The sequence below is a fragment of the Gallinula chloropus genome (genome assembly GCF_964237585.1).
Source record: "Gallinula chloropus genome assembly, chromosome: 5".
Lineage (NCBI taxonomy): Eukaryota > Metazoa > Chordata > Aves > Gruiformes > Rallidae > Gallinula > Gallinula chloropus.
In genome coordinates this window covers 20948024-20973136 of record NC_140090.1, presented here as the reverse complement: position 1 = coordinate 20973136, position 25113 = coordinate 20948024, and the positions used below count along the sequence as shown (strand labels likewise).

Genomic DNA, 25113 nt, shown 5'->3' with positions numbered 1-25113 from the left:
ATAGCAGACTCAGCAAAAGCAACAGGGATGGACAGAAGATATCTGAGCGTGATGCTCTCCACCACTGAGAATCCCAAGAGTTAGAGAATGGATATTCCCTTTTGTCCAGAAGTTCCCAAAAGAATACAAAATAAATAATATTTCAAAGACAGTACAAGTGAAAATACTGCTCCCATTGTGTCAGTTACATACAAGTACAGCATGCCTACGTATACAGAATGGTGTGTTGTCTTCATTCACGAACAGGAAATATGGCAGTGCACTATAAGAATGCTTTGATACTCCTATTTTTTTCTGATGCTGAGATATATGAAGAAACTGCATTCACAACTTATAATTGACTTCCAGTAGCAAACAGTTCATTCTGTTCATGTTTCATGACTGAACTCAAGGATTAATGCTCTTCTGAGCAAGTGCCACCCGTAAGATACCCGTTTGTCCCATTGGCACCGCCGGTCCCATTAGTGGTGATAGCGCTGTGTGGGGTCTTTGAACGAGGTACTGTTTCTTCCTCATCTGAGCTTGACTCAATGTCACTTCGGTCATCCTTTGCTACCTGTAGAATTTGAAAAAGAAGTAAGCAGTAGGTGATGTAAGGAAACAACTGAGCTTTTTGGTTCAAGCCCGAATCAGATAGCCTTCAAAGTTCAAATTTAAAAGTGTTTAAATTATCTCAGCTCTGGCACGCTCTTCTGCCTTTGCCAGCCTGTGCACACCCATCCCTCGTGGGAAGGCAGGGTGAGAACTTTGCACTGGTGCACTGAAGGCAGCATGTCAAAGTGAGGGCACAGTGCTCAAAGCAAATAGTGAAGCACACACTAAAGGAACCTACAATCCAAGCTCTCAAATTCCTCCACCCTCCTATTGCGACTTTATTTCTTGTGCTTCTCTTTGACCTGATAATACAAAATATTCAAACCAACTTCTCCTCCTTACCTTCAGACTTACTCTCTAGAGGCAACATGGCTCCAGGGAACAGTGCTATGGGCTGGCTTTAGGAGACAGGAGTACTGTCTGAAACAGAACTCACCACCCTAGGTAACTCTGGCTTCAGGCAAGTGGTGAGAACAGGTCTTGGAAACCATGGACATAGTCCACTTCAGTACCTACCATAGGAACCACAAATATACTTGAGCAGGACAACTGGCTGCCCCATCATGTCACTGGAAAGCTGTTTCAGAAACAGACTGACTTCAATTCCTATGGGTTTCCTGTGAGTTTGCAGCTGACTTCTTTCTTTCCTGCTGGTTTACACCTGTGAATGCTGTTCCTTAGGTTAAGGAGTTCACTCTCCTCCTTTGTAGAGCTATTTGAAGGTCATAGACGAAGATCACTAAATTTGAGAGCTGAATCCCTTCAGAATCCCTGAGGTCCCTGAGCCCCATTCAGTCAGGTACACTCAAAACAAGTAAAGCCATCAACAGGCAGGTTAAGGAGAGCAAACAAAGGCAACAGAACAGAAAATTCTGCAGAGAAAAGGCCCCATTTGCCCTGTTTTTCATAGGATGTTTTCCCAGGGAGGTAACAATGGCATTGCTGATGTGTAGGACTATAGGACAACTCAGGTCAGAAGAGATATCAGGTAAATCTATGCCCAACCTCCTGTTCAAATTAGGGTCAGCTGTGGAGTCAGGTAAGGTCACACAGACCTCTACTGAAGATCTACTGTAAGATACCTGTGATAAGTTGTGAAAACACTGCTTATTTTACTGCAGGAATGGAAAGAACAGGATTGCAAGGGAGGGAGTAGTTAAGATCTGAAGGAAGAAGAATCCTCTGTGTATATGTTGTACATAAACATCCTTAACCTTGTCACGATCTTATTTAATTCTGCTCCCATACAACCTAAATTTTCTGCTGTGCAGCTGTTTGAACTACAAGGCAGGGAGAGAAAGGACTTGTGCTCTCAAGAATGCTTCCCAAATGCTGACAGAGCAGCTGCTTATCCTGCTCATAAATATGTGTAGAAAAGGTTATAACTTAATAGCACCTGGATGCTAGAGATAAAAGTGCCTTTGAATGGTATTAGACAATACATAGGCAAGAAGAAGAAATGTTTTTTAAAGATAGCCTTCATTTAAATATAGAAACACAAACAATGGATAAAACACCAAGCAGAAACTACAAATTAAAAAACCCAAACCAGCCCAAAGGCCAGTATTACACATAATAAATCTTTTGCATAGTAAATTTAAAGAAACTTACATGCAAGGGGTTCCACTTCCCAGCCTTCCAGCACAGCACAGGGGAAAGGATAAACAAGCAGAGTAAGGAAGAGTAGGAAGCACTCTTTGAAGTCACTGGTGTAATTCAGACAGGACAGCTGAGGTTAATAATCACTAAAAGCAGAGGAGACTCGTGTGGCTTCCAGGAAAAAGAGAGTTTGTGAATGCACTGCCCTTCACACAGAGCGAGCGGCAGATTCTGGGCTCTTCAGCACTTTCATAGAAGGCAGAAAAATCCCATTCCCCTCGGGGACCGTCACATATCTAAAACATCTACTCATGTGTTCTACTCTTAAAGAGGAAAACACCCTATACTTTACATGATCTGTAAGGGTAGTTCTATTGCTTAAATGTGAGCACTGTATCTGCACAGCAAAGGTACTGGGGCTAGCATTTCTGTGCTTTATGCCTTTCTGTCAAATAGAACAATGGCAACAAGACACTAAATTTTATCCCAAATGGTCTTGCTGTGGGAATCCTCAAAAGAAAGTACAGAGCTCTTTGAAGAACCTCATTAATACCAAAACCCAAAAGAGGCTGTGGTATGTAACTTTGCCACTAGCAAAGGCAGCAGAATTCCAGTTTGTGTTATTATTACTATTGCTACCAGCTGGGAAATGAACATTTGAACAACTACTATAAGAAGAAAAATAGAACTGACAGCCCCAAGAAAGCAGTATACTTGGGGTTTTTTTAACTATTTTCCCTAATGTAGTCTGGTTCAGTGTACCAGACTAAAAAAAAAGAAGCATGGAAGCACATATAAATACAATTGCTGTAAAGAGCATATTAACTTATCTGATACTTGTTAGGAGTGGAAAAAGGTGTCCATGAAAAGAAGAGTTTACATAAAACAAGTGCCTTCAGTAAAGTGTCATGGGTTAGAAAGAAAAAGTCACCAAAAAGTTAGTGATCCTGTATTGATATTGAAAAAAGTTGAATTCCTAAACATGAAACAGAACTGTGCTGTCTTACCTTGCCCTTTGAAATAGCTTTGTAGGCTGCCTTTATGATTAGGTAAGACCAAAAACAGTGTAGAACTTGAAGAATCACAAGCAGCACATTGAAGATCCACAAGGCAGGAAAATTGCCCAGAGCTTCATATAGTTCAAACAATGTTGTGTTTAATATCCTAGAAGAGAAAGGGACAGAAAAACTTCATTTTGGAAACATCACATAAACAAAAAAAAATATTCTCGTTGTGCATTTCTTCTTTTATAAATCTGGCAGGTGTTGGTTGTCTGAAGTCCTAATTATTAACAATGATTATTCCATTTTTTAAGTAACACCTTTCTATCTCAACTGCCTCCAGTTAATGCCCACATTAACACAGGGTAAGAACACATGTAAAAACTGATGTACTACAGTGCAACTCACACACAGTCCATGTTCTTCAAACCATGTTCCCAGGCTGTGACAGTGAGCTGCAACCTCTCCCATATTACGAGACAATCCTGTGCCAAGAGCCTGACAACACTTCCCAGGGTACTCCCATGTGAGGCCCCCTCTCCCAAACCCAATCTCAAAGCCAATGTGTTTGTTTCAGGGTAGACAGCTATGGATGTCTTTGGCTTTGTGGTACCATCAATGACAGTGATATGCTATGTGGAACTGGAAACAGTTTGAGACTGTTCCTTTAAAGTGAGACTTCAGCAGCATGCGAAACAATGGCACATGAGGCAGGATTCAGCATCTTACAGGGGCTTCTAAGAAGGGGAGGACAACACTTTGTCCGAGTGTCCCAACATAAACTCTTACTTCCTGGAAACCTCAGCATAAGCAAGAATCAAAGTCAAAATAATCAACCAGTCAAGAGACTTAACCTTGGGTCTTGAACATCCTGAGTGCCTGCACTAACCACTAAAGTACTAGGTAGCTCTGGTGGCCACTTTCTGCACAAAATCCAATTTGCACACCAGTTATGAACAAACAAGAGTGAGGTTTAGCAGCTACACAAAGGGACAGGTGGACAACGGGGATACTTGGGGGCAGCACGGGGTGGAAGACCTTACTGTGGACTTTCAATACCTAAAGGAGGCTTATGAGAAAGATGGGCTCAGAATATTTTATAGGACCTGCTGCAATAGGACAAGGGTTAATGGTTTTAAACTAAAAGAGGGTAGATGTACACTAGATATAACAAAGAAATTTTTTATAATGAGGGTAGTGAAACACTGGAACAGGTTGCCCAGAGAGGTGGAGGATGTCCCATCCCTGAAAGCATTCAAGGTCATGCTGAATCACTGCGACAGCGATAGGATTAGCTGACCTTTCAAAGTCTGTCCAATCCAAACCATACTATCATTCTATGAAAATTGGGCAGTTCTAGGCATTTGAACCAAGTTTTCAAGAATCAACATTTCAGTTGCAGGCAGTAACAGTGATGTTACAATGTGACTTCTGAAGCTTTGTGAATACAGCAGTAATTATTCTGTGCAAATACTCCACCACAGTGGATGATTTCAATCTGGACCCCAGCAAACAGCCTGAGAGCAAAGTGGACAACAGACAGTAGAAACAATGACATTTTTTGAAACAAATAATGATCTATGAATGCCATTACTTAGAGGGAGAAAAATATAAAGATTTGGTATAAAAATGCATTAAAAAGTCTATCGGATTTGTGTTCTTTCTTTACCTTGACTACCAGCCGCTAACCACTAGATGGCACGTTAAATCAAGCAAACCACTGCACAGCTCTGGTGCTGCACCAGCTTTGTCTGGAGGAAGGAGATGTCACCAGGGACTGCGCAGACTTCAGAACAGCGCAGCTCGTGTTTGTAAAGTTAAGAGGTACTGGGCTCGGCTTTTCAGTAAGCAATCACACTGGTCACAATCCTTTCCAACAACATAAAAAAATCAGATCTACTAGTACTAACAGTATGTACAGTTAGCAAACTCTGAATACATCATTTAATGGCAACTGTTTATGTGTATAGCAGCATTGGTCAAATATCAAGCAGTGATTTCTAATGCACTGGCCTTAATACTGTACACCACTTCATAATGAATCTTCTACCTTTTTACTTTTGCTTTCTTACACTAAGCTTCACATTTGCTTCATAATTTATTGAGAAGTGGGTGTTTTATAACCTTACTAGACACTTGTGTTTTTACGTTGTCTTCTGCTTATGGAGAATTTTTTTTTTTCATCAGAAGTTTTTATCAGAAAAAGAAACTGTTTTCCATTTTGCTACACCCCTGTTATGTTATTGCTTCTGTCAGCTAAAACTCTTCAGTTGCAGTTTTGTGTAATTTGTTCTGCCAGTGGTAGCTCTACACAGCTCAGCAATACACCACTTTATAATTCAAGGGGACGCTCTCATGCGTATCAAAGCACAGCACTGTTTTACCTCACCAGTCCTTATTTCAGTTCTAACCACTATATCAAACTCAAACTCAAAATCAACAACTCCTGTATGTACAGCTACCATTATTTACATCCAACTGTCTTCTTTTATGTCTAAAACTTTATAGGCTCTTTATATACAGGTTTTTGTTTGCAGTTTCATTCAATGGACCAAATTTACCTCTGCAGACTTCTACAGGTGCCAAGTCAAAAAAACAGCATTAGAAATGCAGATGGTTTGTGCTTGCAGAAGTCCAAAAATACTGGGAATAAAGCAAGGCCAAAGGAGGGATGCTTCTGGTTCTAAAAGCAGTTCCACCATGCAAGTGACTCACCTACTGTGTATTAGATATGGGAAACAAGCCCTCACTCAAAAAGCAGACCTCTTTCTAAGGTCTTCATGTCTGGCAAACTATGGACAGGACCAGAACTCTCCATTAAAGCTGCTAAAGGATCTGACTAACTGCTCAGCAATGCTAAGAGGGTCAGTGACCTGATGTGCAGGCTAGGTGTGCAGATGGAGCTAAGACTATGTCTAAGGATGTTGAGTTGAGCAGGAGCTGAATGAAAAATACAGAAACCTATGGAAAAAAAATGGAGGAAAGCAAATAATCTTTCTCTCTCAGAATAAATAAATTATGATTGATGACTGAAACGGGAAAAAACATAAGGTTAGTGTGCAGAATACAGAGGGAAATTCTACTTGTAGAGAGAGGGGGAAGGATAGACAACTTTCCATCAACTCCACTGCTGAAAGGATTAAATGGAAGCACTTTAACCAACTACACAAAGAACAGGGACTGGAAAAGGCAGCATGAGAAACACAAAGGAGAAACTGCCTATGGGATGTATATGCAAATAAAGCTTAGATTCAAATACTCAAAAAAGACAATCAGGCACTTAAATTCGCAAACATGCTTGCTGGAATTTTTCAAAGCTCTCCACTGGTTAAATCCCAGCTTTTCACAATGAATCATGGAAACTTCCATTCTTGGCTACCTGACTTGAAACAGTTGGAGTTGATTTCACTGGGATAAATTACTTTAACATGTAAGTGTTCCACCTCTGAAAACTTTAGTCAGCATTTCTCAGGTCTCTGCAATCTGAAACAAAATATTACCTTCTACTTTTGAAAACAGGTTCTGGACTGTAGTGATTTTTCTGAGGCCCTGAAACATTTTGAGAGCTGGACAAAGCAACGGAGTTTCATGGAAGGTACTCTTCTCTCTTCTAACATTTAATGCATCCTAAGCAGGGTTGTGTACCTGGCTGCTCTCAGTTTAGCACTTTGAATTATGTAATGTGATTGATGAAGGCAAATGAAAACAGATTCACCACTACTTCACCATCGATTCTACCCTTAAAATCTGTGGTAGAATTTCAGTAATGCTGCCACAGTATCTAAGACACTGGGAGAGGTAATTCTGTACTTACTGTACTACCACTGTAATTGAACACTCAGAATATAATTAACACATTTTCAACAGCTACTAAACAATCAGCTGTATCACACAGGTTTTCCTTTACTGGCTCTTTATCTAGCCAGCTACCCAGTACTGGGGAAGCTATCAGCAGCAGGCCTATACACTGATTCAGGTAAGATTATGCTCTCTCCCCTCAGCTTAGTGGGCACAAGTCCAGGCTCCTGGGTAGCAGTTACTAACTCTTGGCAAGTTGATGACTTCTCTTGCACCACGGATGGAAAGAGAAAAGAAAGATGAAATGAGAGATAAAGAAAGAGGGGGATGGGTAGAAGAGTATAATGCTCATTTACCATTGTCTGAGTGTGGTAGGGTTGACCCTGACTGAATGTCAGGTGCCCCCCAAAGCCACTCGTATCACTCCTTCTCATCATAGGCAAAACAGACTCAACTTGGGGAAATTAGTTCAATTTAGTACCAATCAAATCAGTAGGATAATGAGAAATGAGCATGACCTTCCTGTGGGGTCACAGCCTCCTACAGGCATATCTACCTGCCCTGATGTGGGATCCTGCACGGACTCCCAGTTGTTCTTTACCATGGACCTCCATGGGTTGCCAGGGGACAGCTTCTCTTCTCCATGGGCTGCAAGGGAATCTCTGCTCCTCCCCCTTCTTCACCAGCCTTGGTGTCTGCAGAGTTATTTCACATATTCCCACTCCTCTCTCAGGCTGCAGTTTCCCCCTGCATTCTTAAGTGTTTTTCCCCAGAGGCACTACCACCACCACTGATGGGCTCAGCAATGGCCAGTAGGTGGTCCAACTTGGAGCCAGCTGGTACTGGCTCTGTTGGACATGGGGGAAGCTACTAGCAGCTTCTCACAGAAGCCACCCCTGCAGCTCCGCTGCCACCAAAACCTTGATAGGCAAACCCTGAGAATTGGCAAAAACATGCTGTGCTTGTTTCTGAAAGGAACCTGAGAGGAATGAAAGGAGGTGGGAAGGGCGCTGTATGGCGTTCTTCCAGACAGGCAGGAAATTGATGAACTCTGCAGAAAGAACACAGCAGTGCAAGGGTCCCTGTTATCATATCCAGCAGGAGCAGAAACTGTGCAGCTGAAATAAGTGCTACTGCACCTTGCCTCAACTTTGGCAGCAGTATCCAGTGGCCAATGTACTGGATGTGCAACATACTGAATGAAAGGCATGTTACCACAGCGTAACAGCCAGAAGTCTCGAAGTATAACCAAGGACAGCAAAACATGATACCAGCTTGTCTAAATAATTCAGAATAAATGCCTTTATCTCTTTTACTAAGTGTACATCAGACAACAGTATTCTATTCTATATTGCATCACAGCCAGCTGCACTGGGACATCCTTCAATGCTGCATTCATTACAGACCAAATAAATAATTACATCTAGATGGAAATTAATGAAATTCAGATCCTATTTAGTGCAAGTAATCCAACAATACTACTATGAGTGGTGCTTCAGAGTTCTGTTTTTTTCATTTTTTTCTTTAAAAAAATAAACAGTTGCACTTAGTTCTCCCCAAACCATAGTAGTTCATTCTCCATTATACATGGTAAAAAGAGACCAAGACCTGAGAACCAAGTGTCAGGAATTCTAAATTCTGGATTTAGCTTTCTATTAACTTGCTATGGGATGAAACAACATTTCTGATTTATTTACAAAGTTCATTTCTTGTTAAAAACGGGCAGAAGGTATTGGTACTTCTTGCCTTCCATGTGGTTGTGGTTTAGCCCCATCTGGCAGCTGTTCACCACGTAGCTGCTTGCTCATTCCTTCCCCCTCAGTGGGATGGGGAGGAAAATAGGAAGAAAAAGGTTAAAAGGTTATTTTCCTTGCTGTCCCAGTAAATTTTCCTATAACAACAGCAATGCTAATAAAAGAATATATAGAGCAGATGATACACAATGCAATTTGTTCACTGCCTGGAACCCATTGTCCAGCCTGTCCCCAAGCAATGGCCACCTTCCCTGCTCATGTACTGAGCATAATGTCATAGGTATAGAATATCCCTTTGGCTAATTTGGGTTAGCTGTTCTGGCTGTGTATCCTCCCAGCTTCCTGTGAAAAATAACTCTATCCAAACCAAAAAACAGGACACACAAAAAAATGCTGGGGGAATTAATTAGCTTGTTTACAAAACACTATGGACTATTTACTTAAAGATCCCATAAAACTGACAAATAAAAAGAAAATCACTGAGATTCAGAGATTAAGAGGCAGCGGAGTGTAAAAGCACATGTATGTGCACATGTTGATAAGCCACAGGATGATAAATCAGCTACGTTTCACTCAAGACTGATCTCTGGGATTTAGATCTTGATTGAAATCTCATAGGACTTTGTATCTCAGACTGTCCTAGTTACTTACAGTGACAATGCTAAGCTAATTTTATACAACAGGTGACCTGACATACAGATGTTTCTGCATGGGAGACTTCAGGTGAGTTATCCAACTTTTAATCTGAGAAGGGTATGAAATTATATGCAAAATACTCATTAAATTAAGAAACTTTGGTTTGTAGCACTTGCATGTCCTGGAGCCCTGATGCTGCAGCACAGCTAAATATTTAATTACATCAAATCCAGTACAAAAAGAACTGTACTGGCACCTTTGTCCTCTTCTGAGTTTTGGCTCAGGTGCTGTTAGGACTGTGACTATATCACTGTTCTGCTCTGAATAGATGTTTCTTGGGTCTTGCTGACTGGAAGAACAAGCTAGTTTCCCTTTTCAGATACTGCTGCCTCTTAGGTTTTCAGTCCCCCAGAGTAGGATTTACGCTGTTAATCAGTGCATGGCAAATAGGGGAGCAGTGAAGACCCACTGTGAACTGAGAAGAGTTAGATGAACCAATCAACCACACAGCATCAATGAAACAAGGAAAGAAGGATAGGGGGTGGGGGAGAGATGGTCTTTCAACAGCATCTCAGATGATTCCTCAGAGTTTTTGTCTGGTGATGCTCGTTACTGTCTTGTTTTCATAGAATCGTAGGGGTTGGAAGGGACCTCGAGAGATCATCAGGTCCAACCCCCCTGCCAAAGCAGCTCCCTAGGACATATCACTCAGATAGGCATCCAGGTGGGTCTTGAATATCTCCAGAGATGGAGACTCCACCACCTCCCTGGGCAGCCTGTCCCAGGGCTCTGTCACCCTCACTGTGAAAAAGTTCTTCCACATGTTGGTGCAGAACTTCCTGTGCTCCAACTTGCAGCCATTGCACCTTGTACTGTCTCCACAGACCACTGAAAAGGGGCACAGCCAATTCCCCCTACATCCCATAGTAAAGATATTTACAAACATTAATTAGGTCCCCCCTTAGTCTTCTCTTCTCAAGACTGAACAGTCCCAGGTCACTCAGCCTTTCTTCATAGGGGAGATGTTCCAGGCTCTTAATCATCTTTGTAGCCCTTCTCTGGACGCTCTCAAGGAGATCCCTGTCCTTTTTAAACCAAGGAGCCCAGAACTGGACACAATACTCCAGGTGGGGCCTGACCAGGGCAGAGTAGAGGGGGAGGATCACCTCCTTTGACCTGCTGGCTATACTCCTCCTGATACACCCCAGGATCCAATTGGCTCTCAGCCACCGAGGCACACTGCTGGCTCATGGCCAACCTGTCATCCACCAGGACCCCCAGGTCCTTCTCCACTGAGCTCTTCTCCAGCAGGTCATCCCCCAGCCTGTACTGATACAAATGGTTGTTCCTTCCCAGGTGCAAGACTTTACACTTGCTTTTATTGAACTTCATTAGGTTTCTCCCTGCCCAGCTTTCCAGCCTGTCCAGGTCTCACTGGATGGCAGCGCAGTGTTCCTGCGTGTCAGCCACTCCTCCCAGCTTTGTATCATCGGTGTACTTGCTGAGGGTGGATGCTATTCCCTCATCAAGGTCATCAATGAAGATATTAAACAGGACTGGACCCAACACTGAGCCCTGGGGAACACCGCTAGTCACAGGCCTCCAGTCAGATTCTGCTCCATTGATCACAACCCTCTGAGCTCGGTCCGACAGCCAATTCTCAACCCACCTCACTGTCCACTCATCTATCCCATGCTCTCTCTACTGTTTTAGACAGTAAGTTGATGAAAGATCTCTGCAAAATGCAGTGAGGGATATAAACTCTTGAGTCAGTATTCAGAGCAACATTAAATATACTTTTATCAGTGAAACAGTAAATCAATTTTATTGGTGTGCTCAGCATTGCATGGAGTTCTGCTCGCCCGTACCAGCCCCACACCAGAGGATTTCCTGACATGGTGCTAACACCAGCTCAGCTGCTGCAGAGATGGGTGGCTCCTGTTCTAACACTAATCAGAAACAATACCTCTTTGCAGAAATCACAGCCCTGCCACTGAGGCTGTTATTTTAAGCCCTGTGCAGATCAATAGGATTTCCAATTACTTAATTAAAATGATGGAGCAGGCAGGAAATTATTTATGTTTGATGTACTGTAAGAGACCATTCCGATCAAGCTGTCACTGTCCTGGGTTCAGCTGTGCTTTTCTTTTCATGCAATTCCTTCTCATCAACAGTTACTGTCCATTAACTAATTTTGCAGCCACTGGTATGAATAATAGTACTTCCACTCTCATGTAAAAAAAAACCCCAGGAATATGAGGTCAGAGACACCTTCACAATCCAAGCTCAAATCTCAGGAGAGTCTTTCAATAGACATTAGGATATGGAAAGAATTCAAATTTCCTAGCAGAATGTAATTATATTCAGCAAAATATTGTATCAGTAATGTGTTCTGGCAAAATGCTTGTGTAAAGGCCTGTGATCATAACACAGGCACAGAGAAACCACATTATGCTGAGAATGACACTTCCAAATCTGAAAATCTCCAGGCGTACATAAAACTTTCATATGAGCAGCAGAGAATATATACCAAGATCCATTTGCCTAGAGTTCCTGCTATTCTTTAAGCAGGAAAAGCATTTCTTGTAAGCTATAGGAGGCCAGTTTCCAAGCTTTGCAAAACAGGGTAGCAGAGAACAAAACAACCTTCCCTATGCCTCTTTCTCTTGACTAAAAATAAATGCAGTACCTCTGCTCGAGGAATGTATCTTCCTCTTGCTTTTGGAACACACATTAACACACTGCCTTGTATTTAGCTCTATGCCATGGCAGACATTTCAGGATAAAACAATTACTCAAACTTTCTGTAAATGCAGGGATTAAACACAACTATGTCAAAACCCCACAAAACATCACAGAACGGCTGCAACCAGTTCTCTGCCAGGTACCCAATGTCTTTCAGGTGGCTTACTCAATAGCGGGAGTACCACGCTTTGGATTCATCGGTCTAGTCCTAAAAATGTGTCCCTAGAGTAATAGAACGATTTTAAAATCCATAAAAACCACACAGCTTAAGTATGTGTGGTGGTACAGTGTGTGCTAAAGACTCATCTTTCAAACAAATGATTCAAGTATTACAGTCTGGTAGTGTAAGGAATGACAAATGATGGAAATCAACACCAAAATCCCAATCAACTGTACCTTTGCCCGCACAAGCATCACAAGAATTTCCTCCACACCAAAGTCTGGGAAATTAGCCTTAAAAAGTTTTAAGCTTAATCCAATTTTCTTAATAATGATCTCTCTTTTATAGCTGTTATGGGTCAAACACCACCATCATGCAACATTGATGAAACCAGCAGAACGCATTCACTTACACAGACACTGAGTTTCTTCCAAAGCATTTAGCCACAATGACCTCTTAGCTGAGCACTAGAGAGGCCCTGGCTGTATCATGGCATTCAAAAGCCATTTGCTATTTCAAGCTGGTAAGTTAACTGTCATATTCCCATCCTTTTGGTACAGCTATGATTTTTATGTCCCACGTATATCAGCAGCTCACAGTGAAACAGTAGCATTGTTCTGCTTTTATATTGACTCTGTAGTGCTACAAAATATGCTCCACTAGCAGCAAACCTGGGTGCTTCAGACAGAGCCTCTAAGAGAAAAGGGGTTGAGAAGAGGAAGAATGTTTGCACATGTCTGTAGAAACTAAAAATGAGGATAGGAATCAGGTTTGGAAGTCTTTTTTCATATAATTTCTTCCTGTTGTGATCACATGAAAATCTTAAAAATGGAAACACTGAGCAAATGCCACTTTTTGTTATTTACACTGCACTTTCACATTGGTGAATGACACCTGTAACCTTTTCATATCTCACAGCCTCCCTGTAAATAGCTGAATCAGTATTAGGCTGGCACTCTAAACACTTCAGCTCCGCTTCATGTAGCACTCAGAGGTCTAAGTTCACAAGCACTGCAAACAATTTGAGGAACTAAAATAACTAGACATTAGGAAGGACATCATGGGATAATGTTTTGTCAAAAGCAGAGGGGACGACAACATTGTACATGCTCTGCTAAATACCTAAGGCAATAGTGGTGAGTAAATTTATGGAGACTTAGTAAATTAAACCTTCTTTTTAATCCCTAAATTAAAGTCTATGAGTTCTTCAAATATACTTTAGCTTGCAAAAAATTTATTAAATGGCTTTGATACGTTATAAGTTGCCTGCTGAAACAAACAGCCTGAAATATAAGCACAAAAGGTAATTTTTGTTATTTCCACAACATTAACTCACTGACAGCATAAATAACATTGGGAATCAAGTACCTTGATCAAAATCATAATTTATTCCTTCATTTCTTGACTGGGAGATTTTGTTTTAAGAAAAAAGTAACATCTTCTTCTAGTCTTTCATGACATATTATTACACGACCTCAGCTGCAGATGTCCATGTATCTGATTTCTACCCCAGCCATTAAGTTTGAAGCTTTTTAAAGACAGGACGGACCGTAAAAATATCTGCTTCAAACAGGAGAAAGATCCTGTTTTCATTTTTGCCAAGGGTGGGAATGGAAGAGTTTACTCAGGAGTCCAGAAAGAGAACGGTCCCTGAATTAGAAAGATTTCTGCCTTTAAAACTGAGGTCAGTGGCAATCAGTTGGAGCCATGGAGGACTGTCTCCCATGGGTGGGACCCCACAATGGAGCAAGGGAAGAGCTTGAGGAATGCCCTGCCCACTAAGAAGGAAACCAACTTGTGATGAATGGACCAAAACCCTCAGTCCCTGTCCTCCCGCCCCATTCCACCCTGGGGAGAAGGGAGAAAAAATCAGGAATGAAGTGAAGCCTGCTAAGAAGGGAGGGGGGAGATCCTTTAAAACCTGGTCGCACTTCTCATTATCTGATTCTGGTTTCACTGGGTGTGTAGTGTAGTGACATAAATTAGGGGGTTTTATTCCCTGTTGAGTCTGGGCCTGAAGGTCAGCGCTACATGGAAGGGAGCCCTGCTGAGGCCTGTGGCGAGGAGATGACTCCCCCATAGAGAGGACTCATGCTGGAGAAGTTTGTGGAGGACTGTCTCCCGTGGGTGGGGCCCCACGGTGCTGCAAGGGAAGGGGGTGTGTGTGGAATGCCCCCCCCAGCTAAGAAGGAAAACAACTCAGGAGGAACGGACTGAGAACCCCCATTTCCCATTCCCTGCCCCTCCCCGTGCCATGATGGGGGGAAGAAGGGAGTGAAATTAGGATTCAAGTCAAGTCTGCAAAGAAGGGAGGGGTGGGGGGAAGTAGAAGTGTTAAGATCTGGAGGAGGAAAGCAGCTTGCAAGGAATTGACTGGAACCCTCCTCCCCATTCCCTGCCCCTCCCCATGCCATGCTAGGCAGGGGGAAAGAAGGGAGTAAAATTACGATGACGTTTATGTCTGCTAAGAAGGGAGGGGAAGGTGCTTGAAGACCTGGCCACACTTCTCATTACACGACTCTGGTTCACTGGGTGTCTAGTTGTAGCGTAATAAATCACTTCTTTATTCTGCGTTGAGTCTATTTTGCCCATTGCACTAACTGGAAAGCGACCCCTCTTGTCCTTATCATAGAATCATAGAATCGTAGGGGTTGGAAGGGACCTCAAGAGATCATCGGGTCCAACCCCCCTGCCAAAGCAGCTCCCTAGGACATATCACTCAGATAGGCATCCAGGCGGGTCTTGAATATCTCCAGAGATGGAGACTCCACCACCTCCCTGGGCAGCCTGTCCCAGGGCTCTTTCACCCTCACTGTGAATACGTTCTTCTGCATGTTGGTGCGGAACTTCCCGTGCTCCAACTTGCAGCCATTGCCCCTTGTCCTATCCCCACAGACCACTGAAAAGGGGCTGGCTGATTCCCCCTGCATCCCCTGCTTAAGATAATTATAGACTTTAATTAGGTCTCCCCTTAGTCTTCTCTTCTCAAGCTTGAATCCTAAGCCTCCCAACATACATTTTCTTCCTTTTTCGGCTGAAAAGGGGAGTGAGCAAGCGGCTCGGTGGGCATTTGGCCTCCAGCCAGGGCCAAACCACCACAGCCCAGAAGAAAAGCACTGGTGACTGCTCAACAGATTGATGTGGCCCCATTCACTCCAACCTTCCAAGCCCTGCTGCTCAGCCAGTTCTTCACCCAGCATGTCATGTCTCTGCTCATCTCAGAGCTGGAAAGCCTGTCTGGAGGGACAGCATCAAAAGCCTGAAGAAATTCCAGAAAAACTACACTGACCATTACATGCTCCGTTCTGTCTTGCTCCAAATACCAAATCGCTGGCAACTGGCTCGTGCCTTGACTGTTCTCACAGTTTTTAACGTTTTACAGTAGTCTGGGCACCGATAGTATCTGAAGACATCAAGGACACAAAGGCATACAGACTGGACTATACCAAATTAGCCTAGATGAAGATTTTGGGCTCAGCACATGCAGAACATGACCTGTGTTCTTTATGATCAGCTTAAATCAGGCTTTCATTTACATTTGCACAGGTAAGCCATTGTTTTACACTTGTCAGTACATATATGTAATACAAGCATGCCGAGACCTCTCAGGTCTTGACTCCTGTTTCCATGCCTCTTGATAACAGTACTTGTCAGCAACCCTTCCCTGCAACCCACTGCATTCTACCTCTCATACAACAGAACTGATTAGAAAAATAATGAGAAGTAGTGAAAACTAACTGCATACTACTATTAGTCAAAGCAACATGAAAGAACTGAGTTTACCCAGCTTGGTGCCTTCACCTGCTACACATCAGCCTAGCTTTCCTGGGAGACTTCTCCTCCTTCTTTTAAACCCCTAAATTACTTATTACCTGAAGTTACCTTAAACTATCTTATAAAATGAACCGTATTGGTAAGCTTGTATTGCCCTCCTGCCAACCACCTTTCTTACAACGAAGTTCTTGGAAATACCCTGGTTCGTTGTCACTCTGTGAAACCAATTTCAGATATCAAACTCTTCACAACATTAGGAGATTTATTAAACTTCTCTGTGAAAAAAATTATGTTATTTCAGAAGAATAAGTAAAGTTAGTAGTCTCGGGTCTCCTGTACAGCCCAGACTTGAGGAGTTTCACGATTCTAACCACATAAACTCTGCAGCTAGCAATGAGCAAAGGAAGACTAGAAATTGCAGTGCATCACCTTCTTCACTCATGTTTCCTGGAATGGAAGATGCCTGTTTGTTCTCTGCAAACCTCAAAAAATGATTAACAAATATTGGAGTTTCCCTTCCTGGATACCGGAAGAAAAACAACAAGCAAACCACTCCATCAGCAGAGAGAAGACCATGTTCACATAACTATACCAACAACAAACATTTGAGGCCTGGGGAAGAGGAATTGCAAGGCTTACTGAAATAAAAGAAGACTTAACTGCTTGGCTTGGCCTGTTAAGACTAGTCCAGGGCTCACATAATTTATATAAATTATTTGGTGCAAGATTGCTTTCATTCTCCCTATAATTCTGTATCACTTCAGAGGGCATCATCTTCCCCCTGCCTCAGAGAGAGTTGTGTTTTATGTTGTAATTTGCTAGAACAGTGATTATGTGCAAGTGAGAGAATTTCACAAGCAAAATGTCTTGTCAGTGAAAATAGTAGCTTTTCTCCTACATTCACTTAGCAGCAGAAGGCAGAAAGTGTCCTGGGGTTTTTGAATTATTGCTGAAATGAACTCCAGATGCCTGCAGAAAGGCTGCTAAATATATACCTAATTGCCAGTTTCTTTTGTCTTAGCCCCTCTGCTAAACAACAGCATTTGATACAGTCTGAATTCTTTATTAGCACCTTTATGCAAAATTAAATGGCACTTGTGCAAAGCCGGAACACAACAGCATGCCAGTGCTTCTTAAGTGATGCCTCTGGAAGCTTGTCTTGGGTATTTGCCTTCCTGTGTGGGGGAAGTTTTCTTATAAATTACAGTCTTTCTTTTACATTACACACATACACACCAATTTTATACCTCTCAGTTTTTATCCTAGAAAATTTTGCATATTTATGTAATATTAATCAGGCACCGAATTTTGGTATTTGAATATTCAGCAAAGGAGAGGAAAACTATATTTCCTGGCCTGCTGCCACTCCAGTGACTCATTTTTGCTGACATGCAAGCTAACGGGGTGAAGATGTAGAATTGCTGCTTCACAAAGAAAAAGGATATGGGAGTGACAAGCTCGTCTGTCCCATGCTTTGTACCTGCTAACCCTGAATCTCACACGCAGTGCCCACAGTACAGCTGAGAACCATGAGACTGCCTCTGGACTCATTACTGTGTGCATAAGGGTACCCATTAGGAGTACATGCATCAGGGTTTTGGTCTGGAAATAAGATGGTCTTAAAAATGAAAGCTCACATAAACCACACTGAATCACAGAGGCAGAGGAATCGCCAATGGAACCACTCTATTTGTGACACAAAGAGTACACAGCACGCTGCCAGCTGCTCATTCTCATACCATACAATCCCTCTGCCTTCACAAGTCCACATGGATCTTTTCCATCCCATCAGCAAAACTCATCCACAGCTGTAACCTGCTGCCTTCATTAGCCCAATATTCAGTACCAACAACAGAAGCTAGTGAGCAGCTGTCTTCCCCTTCTCTCTTCCCAGATCTACTTGCTTTGATTTTTACCCTGCTTTCAGCACACTGGACCAGTGCTACTCTATAAAGCAGGATTCAGACAACCTAAAGTGGCATAGAAGTGCTGGTGTCACCTAACACATATGGGAACAGATGGGCCCATCCAGAAAACCACACAAAACACCACAGTTGTAAAGCAGGGCTCAAGTTTTGACACTTGCTAGGTAACTTACCTCCGTGTTGGTAATCTCTTCCGAGACTCCACCAGTCAGACAGCATGAAGTGTGTATTACACAGACTTCAGCTCTATGATGCCTGTTTCCCAATAGCCATGTCAATCGTTTATTTATAATATGTGTAGTCCTAGCAGAGGTTTTCCTGCACAGTGGGACACCTGGCTGCAACACTTCACAGAAATCACTAGAGATGGGGGTGAACCTCCACTTTCTGAGCTGAAGTTCCAGTTATAAACACACAGTGTTACTTTAAACACTTCAGGTCAAAAGTGTGGACCCTCCAAAACTTGACTACCATTATAAGGATGTAAAGGATGGAAAAATTGTGACTTTGCCAATTTTCGGATATCTCAAGAGAAAAACATCTTGGGCAGCTGCTTCTAGTTAAACATATGAAGACTAATGATCTCCATCAAAAATGTGCACTCTGGACAAGATTAATCTGCTTTTTGTTGACTGTTCAGCAAGGCAAGCACATGTCAGCGATCTGGTAAAGTTTGTATTTGAATAACAAAAAGTCAGCAATTCCTTCTTTCCCATTTCAAATAATATGGAGTGAAGTTTGAATGCTGGAGTAACAGCTAAACAGATAAGGCAGCTCTTGTCTGAGGTTGGACAGGACCTCTGCAGGTCATTTGGTCCAACCCTCCTGCTCAACCTGGATCACCTGTAGCAGGCTGCCTCTGACCGTCTCCAGACAGCTTTTGAGTATCTCCACAGACAGAGACTCTACAACCTCTCTGGACAACCTATGCCAGTGCTTGGTCACCCTCATAGAAAAAACTGTTTCCTGACGTTCAAATGGAACCTCTTGTGTTTCAGTTCATGCTTGTTGCTTCTAATTGTGGCCCTGGGCACAACTGAAAAGAGTCTGTCTCAGTCTTCTTTACACTCTCCCTTCATATATTTATATATATTGACAATACCCATCCTGAGCTTTCTGTTCTCTGTGCTAAATAGTCCCACCCGTCTCAGCCTTTCCTTGTGTGGGAGATGCTCCAGTCCCTTAATGAATGGATTGTCTCCAACAGGTTTTGTATCTCTCTGGTATCTCTCCTGCCCAGAACTGGACACAGTTCTCCAGGTCTGGCCTCACCAGTGCTGAGTAGAAAGGAATGATCACCTTCCTCAACCGCCTGGCAACACCTCTCCTGTTGCAGCCCCAGGATACCATTAGCCTTCTTTTCCACAAGGACACATTACTGGCTCATGTTCAACTTGGTGTCCACCAGGACCCCTAGTTCCTTTTATGCAAAGCTGTTTTCCAGCTGGGCAGCCCCCAGCATATACTGGTGCAGGACTTTACACTTGCTTCATGAGGTGCCTGTCAGCCCATTTCTGCAGCCTGTGGAGGTTCCTTCCGTCTGGATGGCAGTACAACCCTTTGGTGTATCAGCTGCTCCTCCCAGGTTGGAACATGAGCAAACTTGTTGAAGGTGCACTCTATCTCAGCATTCAGGTAATTAATGAAGAAGTTGAATGGGAGTGGACTCAGTAATGAACCCCAGGGTACACCACCAGTTACTGGCCCCCAACTGGACTTCATACTACTGATGACCACTCTTCTGGATCTGGCTGCTCAGTCAATTTTCAATCCACTTCTCTTGGGATCTTCCGGGAGGCAGTGTTGAGAGCCTTACTGAAGTCAACACAGACTATACCCATTGCTCTTTCCTCATCTACCAAGCCAGTCATAGCATAGAAGGTTGTTTGGTCAAGTATTACTTCCCCTTTGTGAAACCTCGCAGGCATCATCTAACTGAGCCTTCCTTGAAGCAGAGTCACGTACTGCAGTCTCCAGTGACAGAATTGCACTGGTAGAATTGGGTCCTCCCTCCATTTCTCAATATAAACCAGAATGCAATAGGCAGGTGAAATCCTATGAGCAGGAGTGCCACCAGTTTTCCTATCTGAGATCATGCAAGTGAAAAAACTAGCTTCATCTACAGAAATGCAGTGAATAGCCAAGTTAGCTTCAAGGAAGGACTAAGGAAAGGGAAGCAAAGATGTTTAAGAAACAAATTGCTGCTCCCTGGAAAAAATCACAAGCATTTTTAAACATGCAGTTTGTTGGTCTATCCATTTTCTCCTTTTGTCATGGTCTTTCATCATTGTACTGATGACACAGCTCCCTAAAGGCACCACATGTTCATAAAATATGCACTGAAAGTTAATGAGAAGACCCTAGCTTCAGGCTTAGCCTCTGGTCAGTGTCTTTGGTGACTATTATTTTATATCTCCTCTAACTTCTTTACAACACAGCCAACCAACTACTAACCTGAAGTGGTCTCCAACTGTCTTCTACCTTAAAACCAGCAGAAGTCCCAGATGTTTCTTGCCTAGCACACAGTGAACACAATACACTCTAGCAAATAGGCTATTTCAGCACCTGGTTATGTCTGAAACTCTGCTTGATGCCTTGGGAAACAGAGCAATGCCAATGAATCATATTCCATTATGACAGTTATTACCAAGCTTGTTTGATGCTTAGCATTTGAGGAAAACGATATGCTTACTCACCATAAGGGATATATGCCAAGCCTACTGACAATGAAGACAATGGCAAATGTAAGGAACAGAAGGTCACTCAGTTTTTGACACTTGCAATAGTTTGCCATTTTGGCAGCCTGTAAAAGAAAGAAATGTCTGTTTACTTCTGTGAGGACAAATGGGTTCTCTTGTTTTGTGTATAAGCTGTATAGAGAAGAAATAAAATTTTTATGAAATCACTAACATTTTCACTGGGCCACCTCAAAGTGATCTTGTAAGTCATCTCCACGATGCAGATGGAAAACATTTTCTCAGAAAAAAAACAACAGACTGCATAAAAGCAGACTATTTCTCATTTCTTCCTTCCTCATTCAATTTCCTTTCTGAAATACTATTTCAGATTCACAATACTCTTCTAAACTATTTATTGAACCCAATTGTGCTGTCCTTGTCCCAAAGTTCTTTACCTACCTGTCTCTCACCTTTCCAGTATATACTATTTGTATTTGTGGCATCCATCCATCCATCCATCCATCCATCCATCCATCCATCCATCCATCCATCCATCCATCCCGTGCCATGCTCTCTGACCTTCCAGTATGGCTATATATGGACTTTCACTTTCCAACTTCTTGCCCTATGCTTACTTTTACATGCTTCTCTCATTTATTTTCACAGAGTCTTCTGACTCCTCCTTAGTGAAGAATTCTATTAGACTTCACTCAAACTACTCATTAAAACACTTTTCTTCCCTGAAACTTCTTTGCCCTCATCTCCCTGAAGAAAACAATGTACAAGCAAGCTTAAGATGTCTATGCTGCTTCCACAACACCTGCTTCAAGGCAGGGACAGTCTTTATTTAGGCTTCTGTCAAATGTATCCAGAGTCACAGCACAACAAAGTACACTAAGAGCCTAATTATCGTCCACTTAACTCACTGGGAACCCTTTCAAACATCCCTCTGAAGAGTCCTGTATACAGCTTCTATATTCAGAGGATGCTTACTTGTGCAGATTTTCCAAAGGGCTAAAAGGCAGCAAAATTACCACAACCATGCATACAGAATACTATCCTGAACACAGAATTCAAACCCAAGAATTGTCTAAAATGGTGAGAGGCACTCTTGTATTCTGCCTGATTTTTCTTGGTATGAACACATGGAACCTGTAAATGCTCAATGTCTGTGTCAGACAATCTGGATGCCAAAACCAATCCACATGTTTGGATGTTACAGAACTTCTGCAATGTTTCCACTCAAAATCTGAATACAAAGGATATCCTCACTAGCAGAAAACAAGTTAAGAACCTCACAAAATACGAGGAAAGGCACCAATGCCACAAAGAAAACATAACCTCTGAATCAGCTCCACGTTCTACAGTGGACACAAATGAGTTTCCAGGCAGTTTGTACTCACAGTCTGTTTTAAGGAAATGAGAAAACTTTGGTGTTGACATGCAAAGCAGAAGAGTTACTAACATCTTGATTTTCAGATGACTGAAAGTTCAGATAGGAATTTTGGATGCATTTCCATGGTGGCAGTCTAAAAAAGCTGGTTTCATAGCTGTGGAGCTGACATTGCTACAGCAACTTGTAGTAGTATCACATTTCTCAAAACCAGTACAGATGTTGGGTCCCCAGTTCTTAAATAACAAGTGTACAAATGATACTGATAAGAAAGGATTACAAAAAAAGGGAAAGATTATGTAGGTGACACAGTTCCATCCAACAAAGACAATACAACACAATTTTCAAAGCTTAAAAACTATGACTGTAACTGAGCAACAAAGCTCTTCCAGGTACTCTTGCTAGTCTATTTAAAATCTTGGTCTGAAGTGTCCATTCCCTGCTTTTTCAGAAAAGTGTGTTAGTAGACAGCTGGAACCTGACAGAAAGGATTGAACTGTCAGCTATGTGAAGCTCATACACCAAAAGCACACCAAATTGGCAACTACTCACATCCATGCGCTGGTATAAAATTGTCAGTGTTCATTAATTGTAGCTGGAAAGTCTCAAGTTCCCCAAATAGGTGGGATTTTCAGTGCTTCAGCAAGTTACGTTACGGTGTTTCCAACCCGTGAGCACAATGATACCCAAGACCCCTTGAACACCTTATCTGGGATGCTAGAAGTTGCTTCCCAGTAGCCTAGATTTCAGTTTCAGCTAATGTAACGCCTTCCTAGATAAGCAAATGGCTCTGTGTTTGGCTTGTCTTGCTCTGGCTCAGCTGCTTTGAGTATCTAAGGTAACTTCCACTCAGACCTTAGAGAACAGCTAGACATTCCTGAAAATCCTGTCATGACTCTTCTATCTGCAGGTCCCTTAAAACCTATGGAAAAAAACCCCAAACACCTCCAGTATTCTTACCAATACATGTGTTCAGCAATGACAATAGCAAATATGTGGCATTCCATCTCTCCACTGGTCACATTTCATTACGAAACAGTAGGGGAAAGAGTCTGGTGTCCTCTGAAAATAGTTTGTCATTTTTCCAAATATATAGTATGTAAAACAGGTCAAGTGCACAACTGACCTATCATGGCAAGACATTTTATCAGCTTCATTTGCAGCTTGATAATTTTCTTCCTGGCACTGACTTCCCCCTCAGAAATGTCAGCAGTATGTAGGAGTCCATTTCTTTTCCTGCGGCACTGGAGCTATGACCCACTGCCTTATCAGAAGAAAGCCTGTTGAGTGGGTTGTAATGGCCCTCCTAGTAAATGCTTCTCAGGCATTGTGATTCTCTTTCTTACACTTTAGACTGGCCTTAGGATTTTCAGTCAGACCAGACTAAACAAATTGACTAGAAAGACCTTGAGAAAAGAGGAATGAACAAAGTTTGAGTGAACCCACAGGTAGAAGAATGGATCTACACACATTGCTAAAATAGAAAAATAAACTTGCAATTATGTAATTGTTTCTAACAAGAGAAATCCAGATTCTCTGTTGCTTTCTATTTCAGGCAGTCATGTGCATTCTACATTATAAAAAGATTAAAAAATAAAAACAGATTTACAGCACTATCAAATCAGAATGGCAGGATTTTGATTCTGCAATATGTGACTCACACAGTGTGATTATACTCTTGCATAACTACTTTAGTAAAAAATGTTTCAACAAAATACTTATTAACTTTGGTTTGATCCTGGTGGAGGGTTCACAGACAGCCCAACCCCAGCATCTCCTACAGCTGTCTAAAAACTGATGCAGATACAGGATGACAACATCTCTAAATTGCCTCTAAAGAAGTTACAGACCACCTTGACTTAAAAGAATTTCAATTATCTCTTCTTCTCCAAAGCCAACTGTTAATAGTGGTATCTGGAAACAGGGGCATGAGCACCTAGAAAATCCTGAGGACCAGAGGTCAGCTCACTGACCGCACACAGAACAGCCGCTACATTGCCCAGCAGCCTCTGCCCAGCAAGGCACAGCAGAATCAAACCATGACACCTTGATTCTTTCAGAGGCAGGGTTCTTGTCCCATACATCACTTCAGAGGGATCAAGAACCAGGAGCTTCTATCCAGCACAGTCATCACTTTCCGGATTTTGCAGCTTTAAGCTTTCAACTCAAACATGTTATACTCAAAATCTGTGTGTAAACCTCCCAATGCATTAGCAGTCTCAGCTCTGCACAAGCAACTTATCAAGAGATAAAACAGCCTAAAGGCATAAACAGGCACTGCTACAAGTATAATATATTTCAGCAAAGAAGTACACTATATTAATCACCATTACCATCTTGAACTGAGTTCTTTGCTTAAGAAATACTTGTTTGGAATAGCAAGTAGATTCTACCTATTGACATGCTAGCTCTCAGAATAGTGAATACCATATAGAGACACTGATGATATATATGTATTATCTCACCTCTAGGACAACATCAGCCGCGTCATGGAGACATAAGGTCAAGGTTCCCACTCGTGTCAAATTGGTTACATATGAGAAGGTTATCAGGGTGACTGTTACAATGTGATGTGTAAACATGATGCCAAAATCCTAGAGCAGCGAGAAGCAGGAGAAAAAAAAAACAACAAAAAACAATGAACCAAACAGTGAGATTCAGTACTCTTATACAAAAATGGATGGATGATTTTTAAATCCAGTACTATGGCGATGTTACATAAGGGTCCTGCTACATAAGTGCATTAAATACCCTGCTACGTATTTCACTTAGACTGAAGAAAGTAATCATTGTATGTGGAAAAAAATACAAGAAGATTATTGGAAGCTAGGCAGTATCTACATTTCTCAGTTGATAGCAATTTAACCTCCTGAAGGAGAGCCTGAAGTTACTCTGAAAAGGCACATGTACATACAAATCAAATTACACCACATTTCTTATACACCAAGCAACATATCATACGTGAAATAGCGCACCACTGAAGACTTCAGATAGCTACAGAACAGGAAACCCACTACCACTGCACTAGGAGGTACCAACAGTCACCTGCCAAGCAC

The 25113-nt window shown here is 42.1% G+C and overlaps 1 protein-coding gene across 1 annotated transcript in view; it reads right to left on the bottom strand.

Annotated features, from left to right (window-relative positions):
• Positions 1–394: 394 nt before the first annotated feature.
• Positions 395–25113, bottom strand: part of CERS6 (ceramide synthase 6) — a gene marked incomplete at both ends in the record, with an annotated part of 119700 nt that continues 94981 nt past the window's right edge. Inside the window, 5 exons of the mRNA XM_084264700.1 lie at positions 395–556; positions 2206–2229; positions 3201–3357; positions 20683–20789; positions 24523–24651. Of these exons, the coding sequence (XP_084120826.1) occupies positions 395–556; positions 2206–2229; positions 3201–3357; positions 20683–20789; positions 24523–24651 (579 nt within the window). The remainder of the gene's footprint in view (positions 557–2205; positions 2230–3200; positions 3358–20682; positions 20790–24522; positions 24652–25113) is intronic.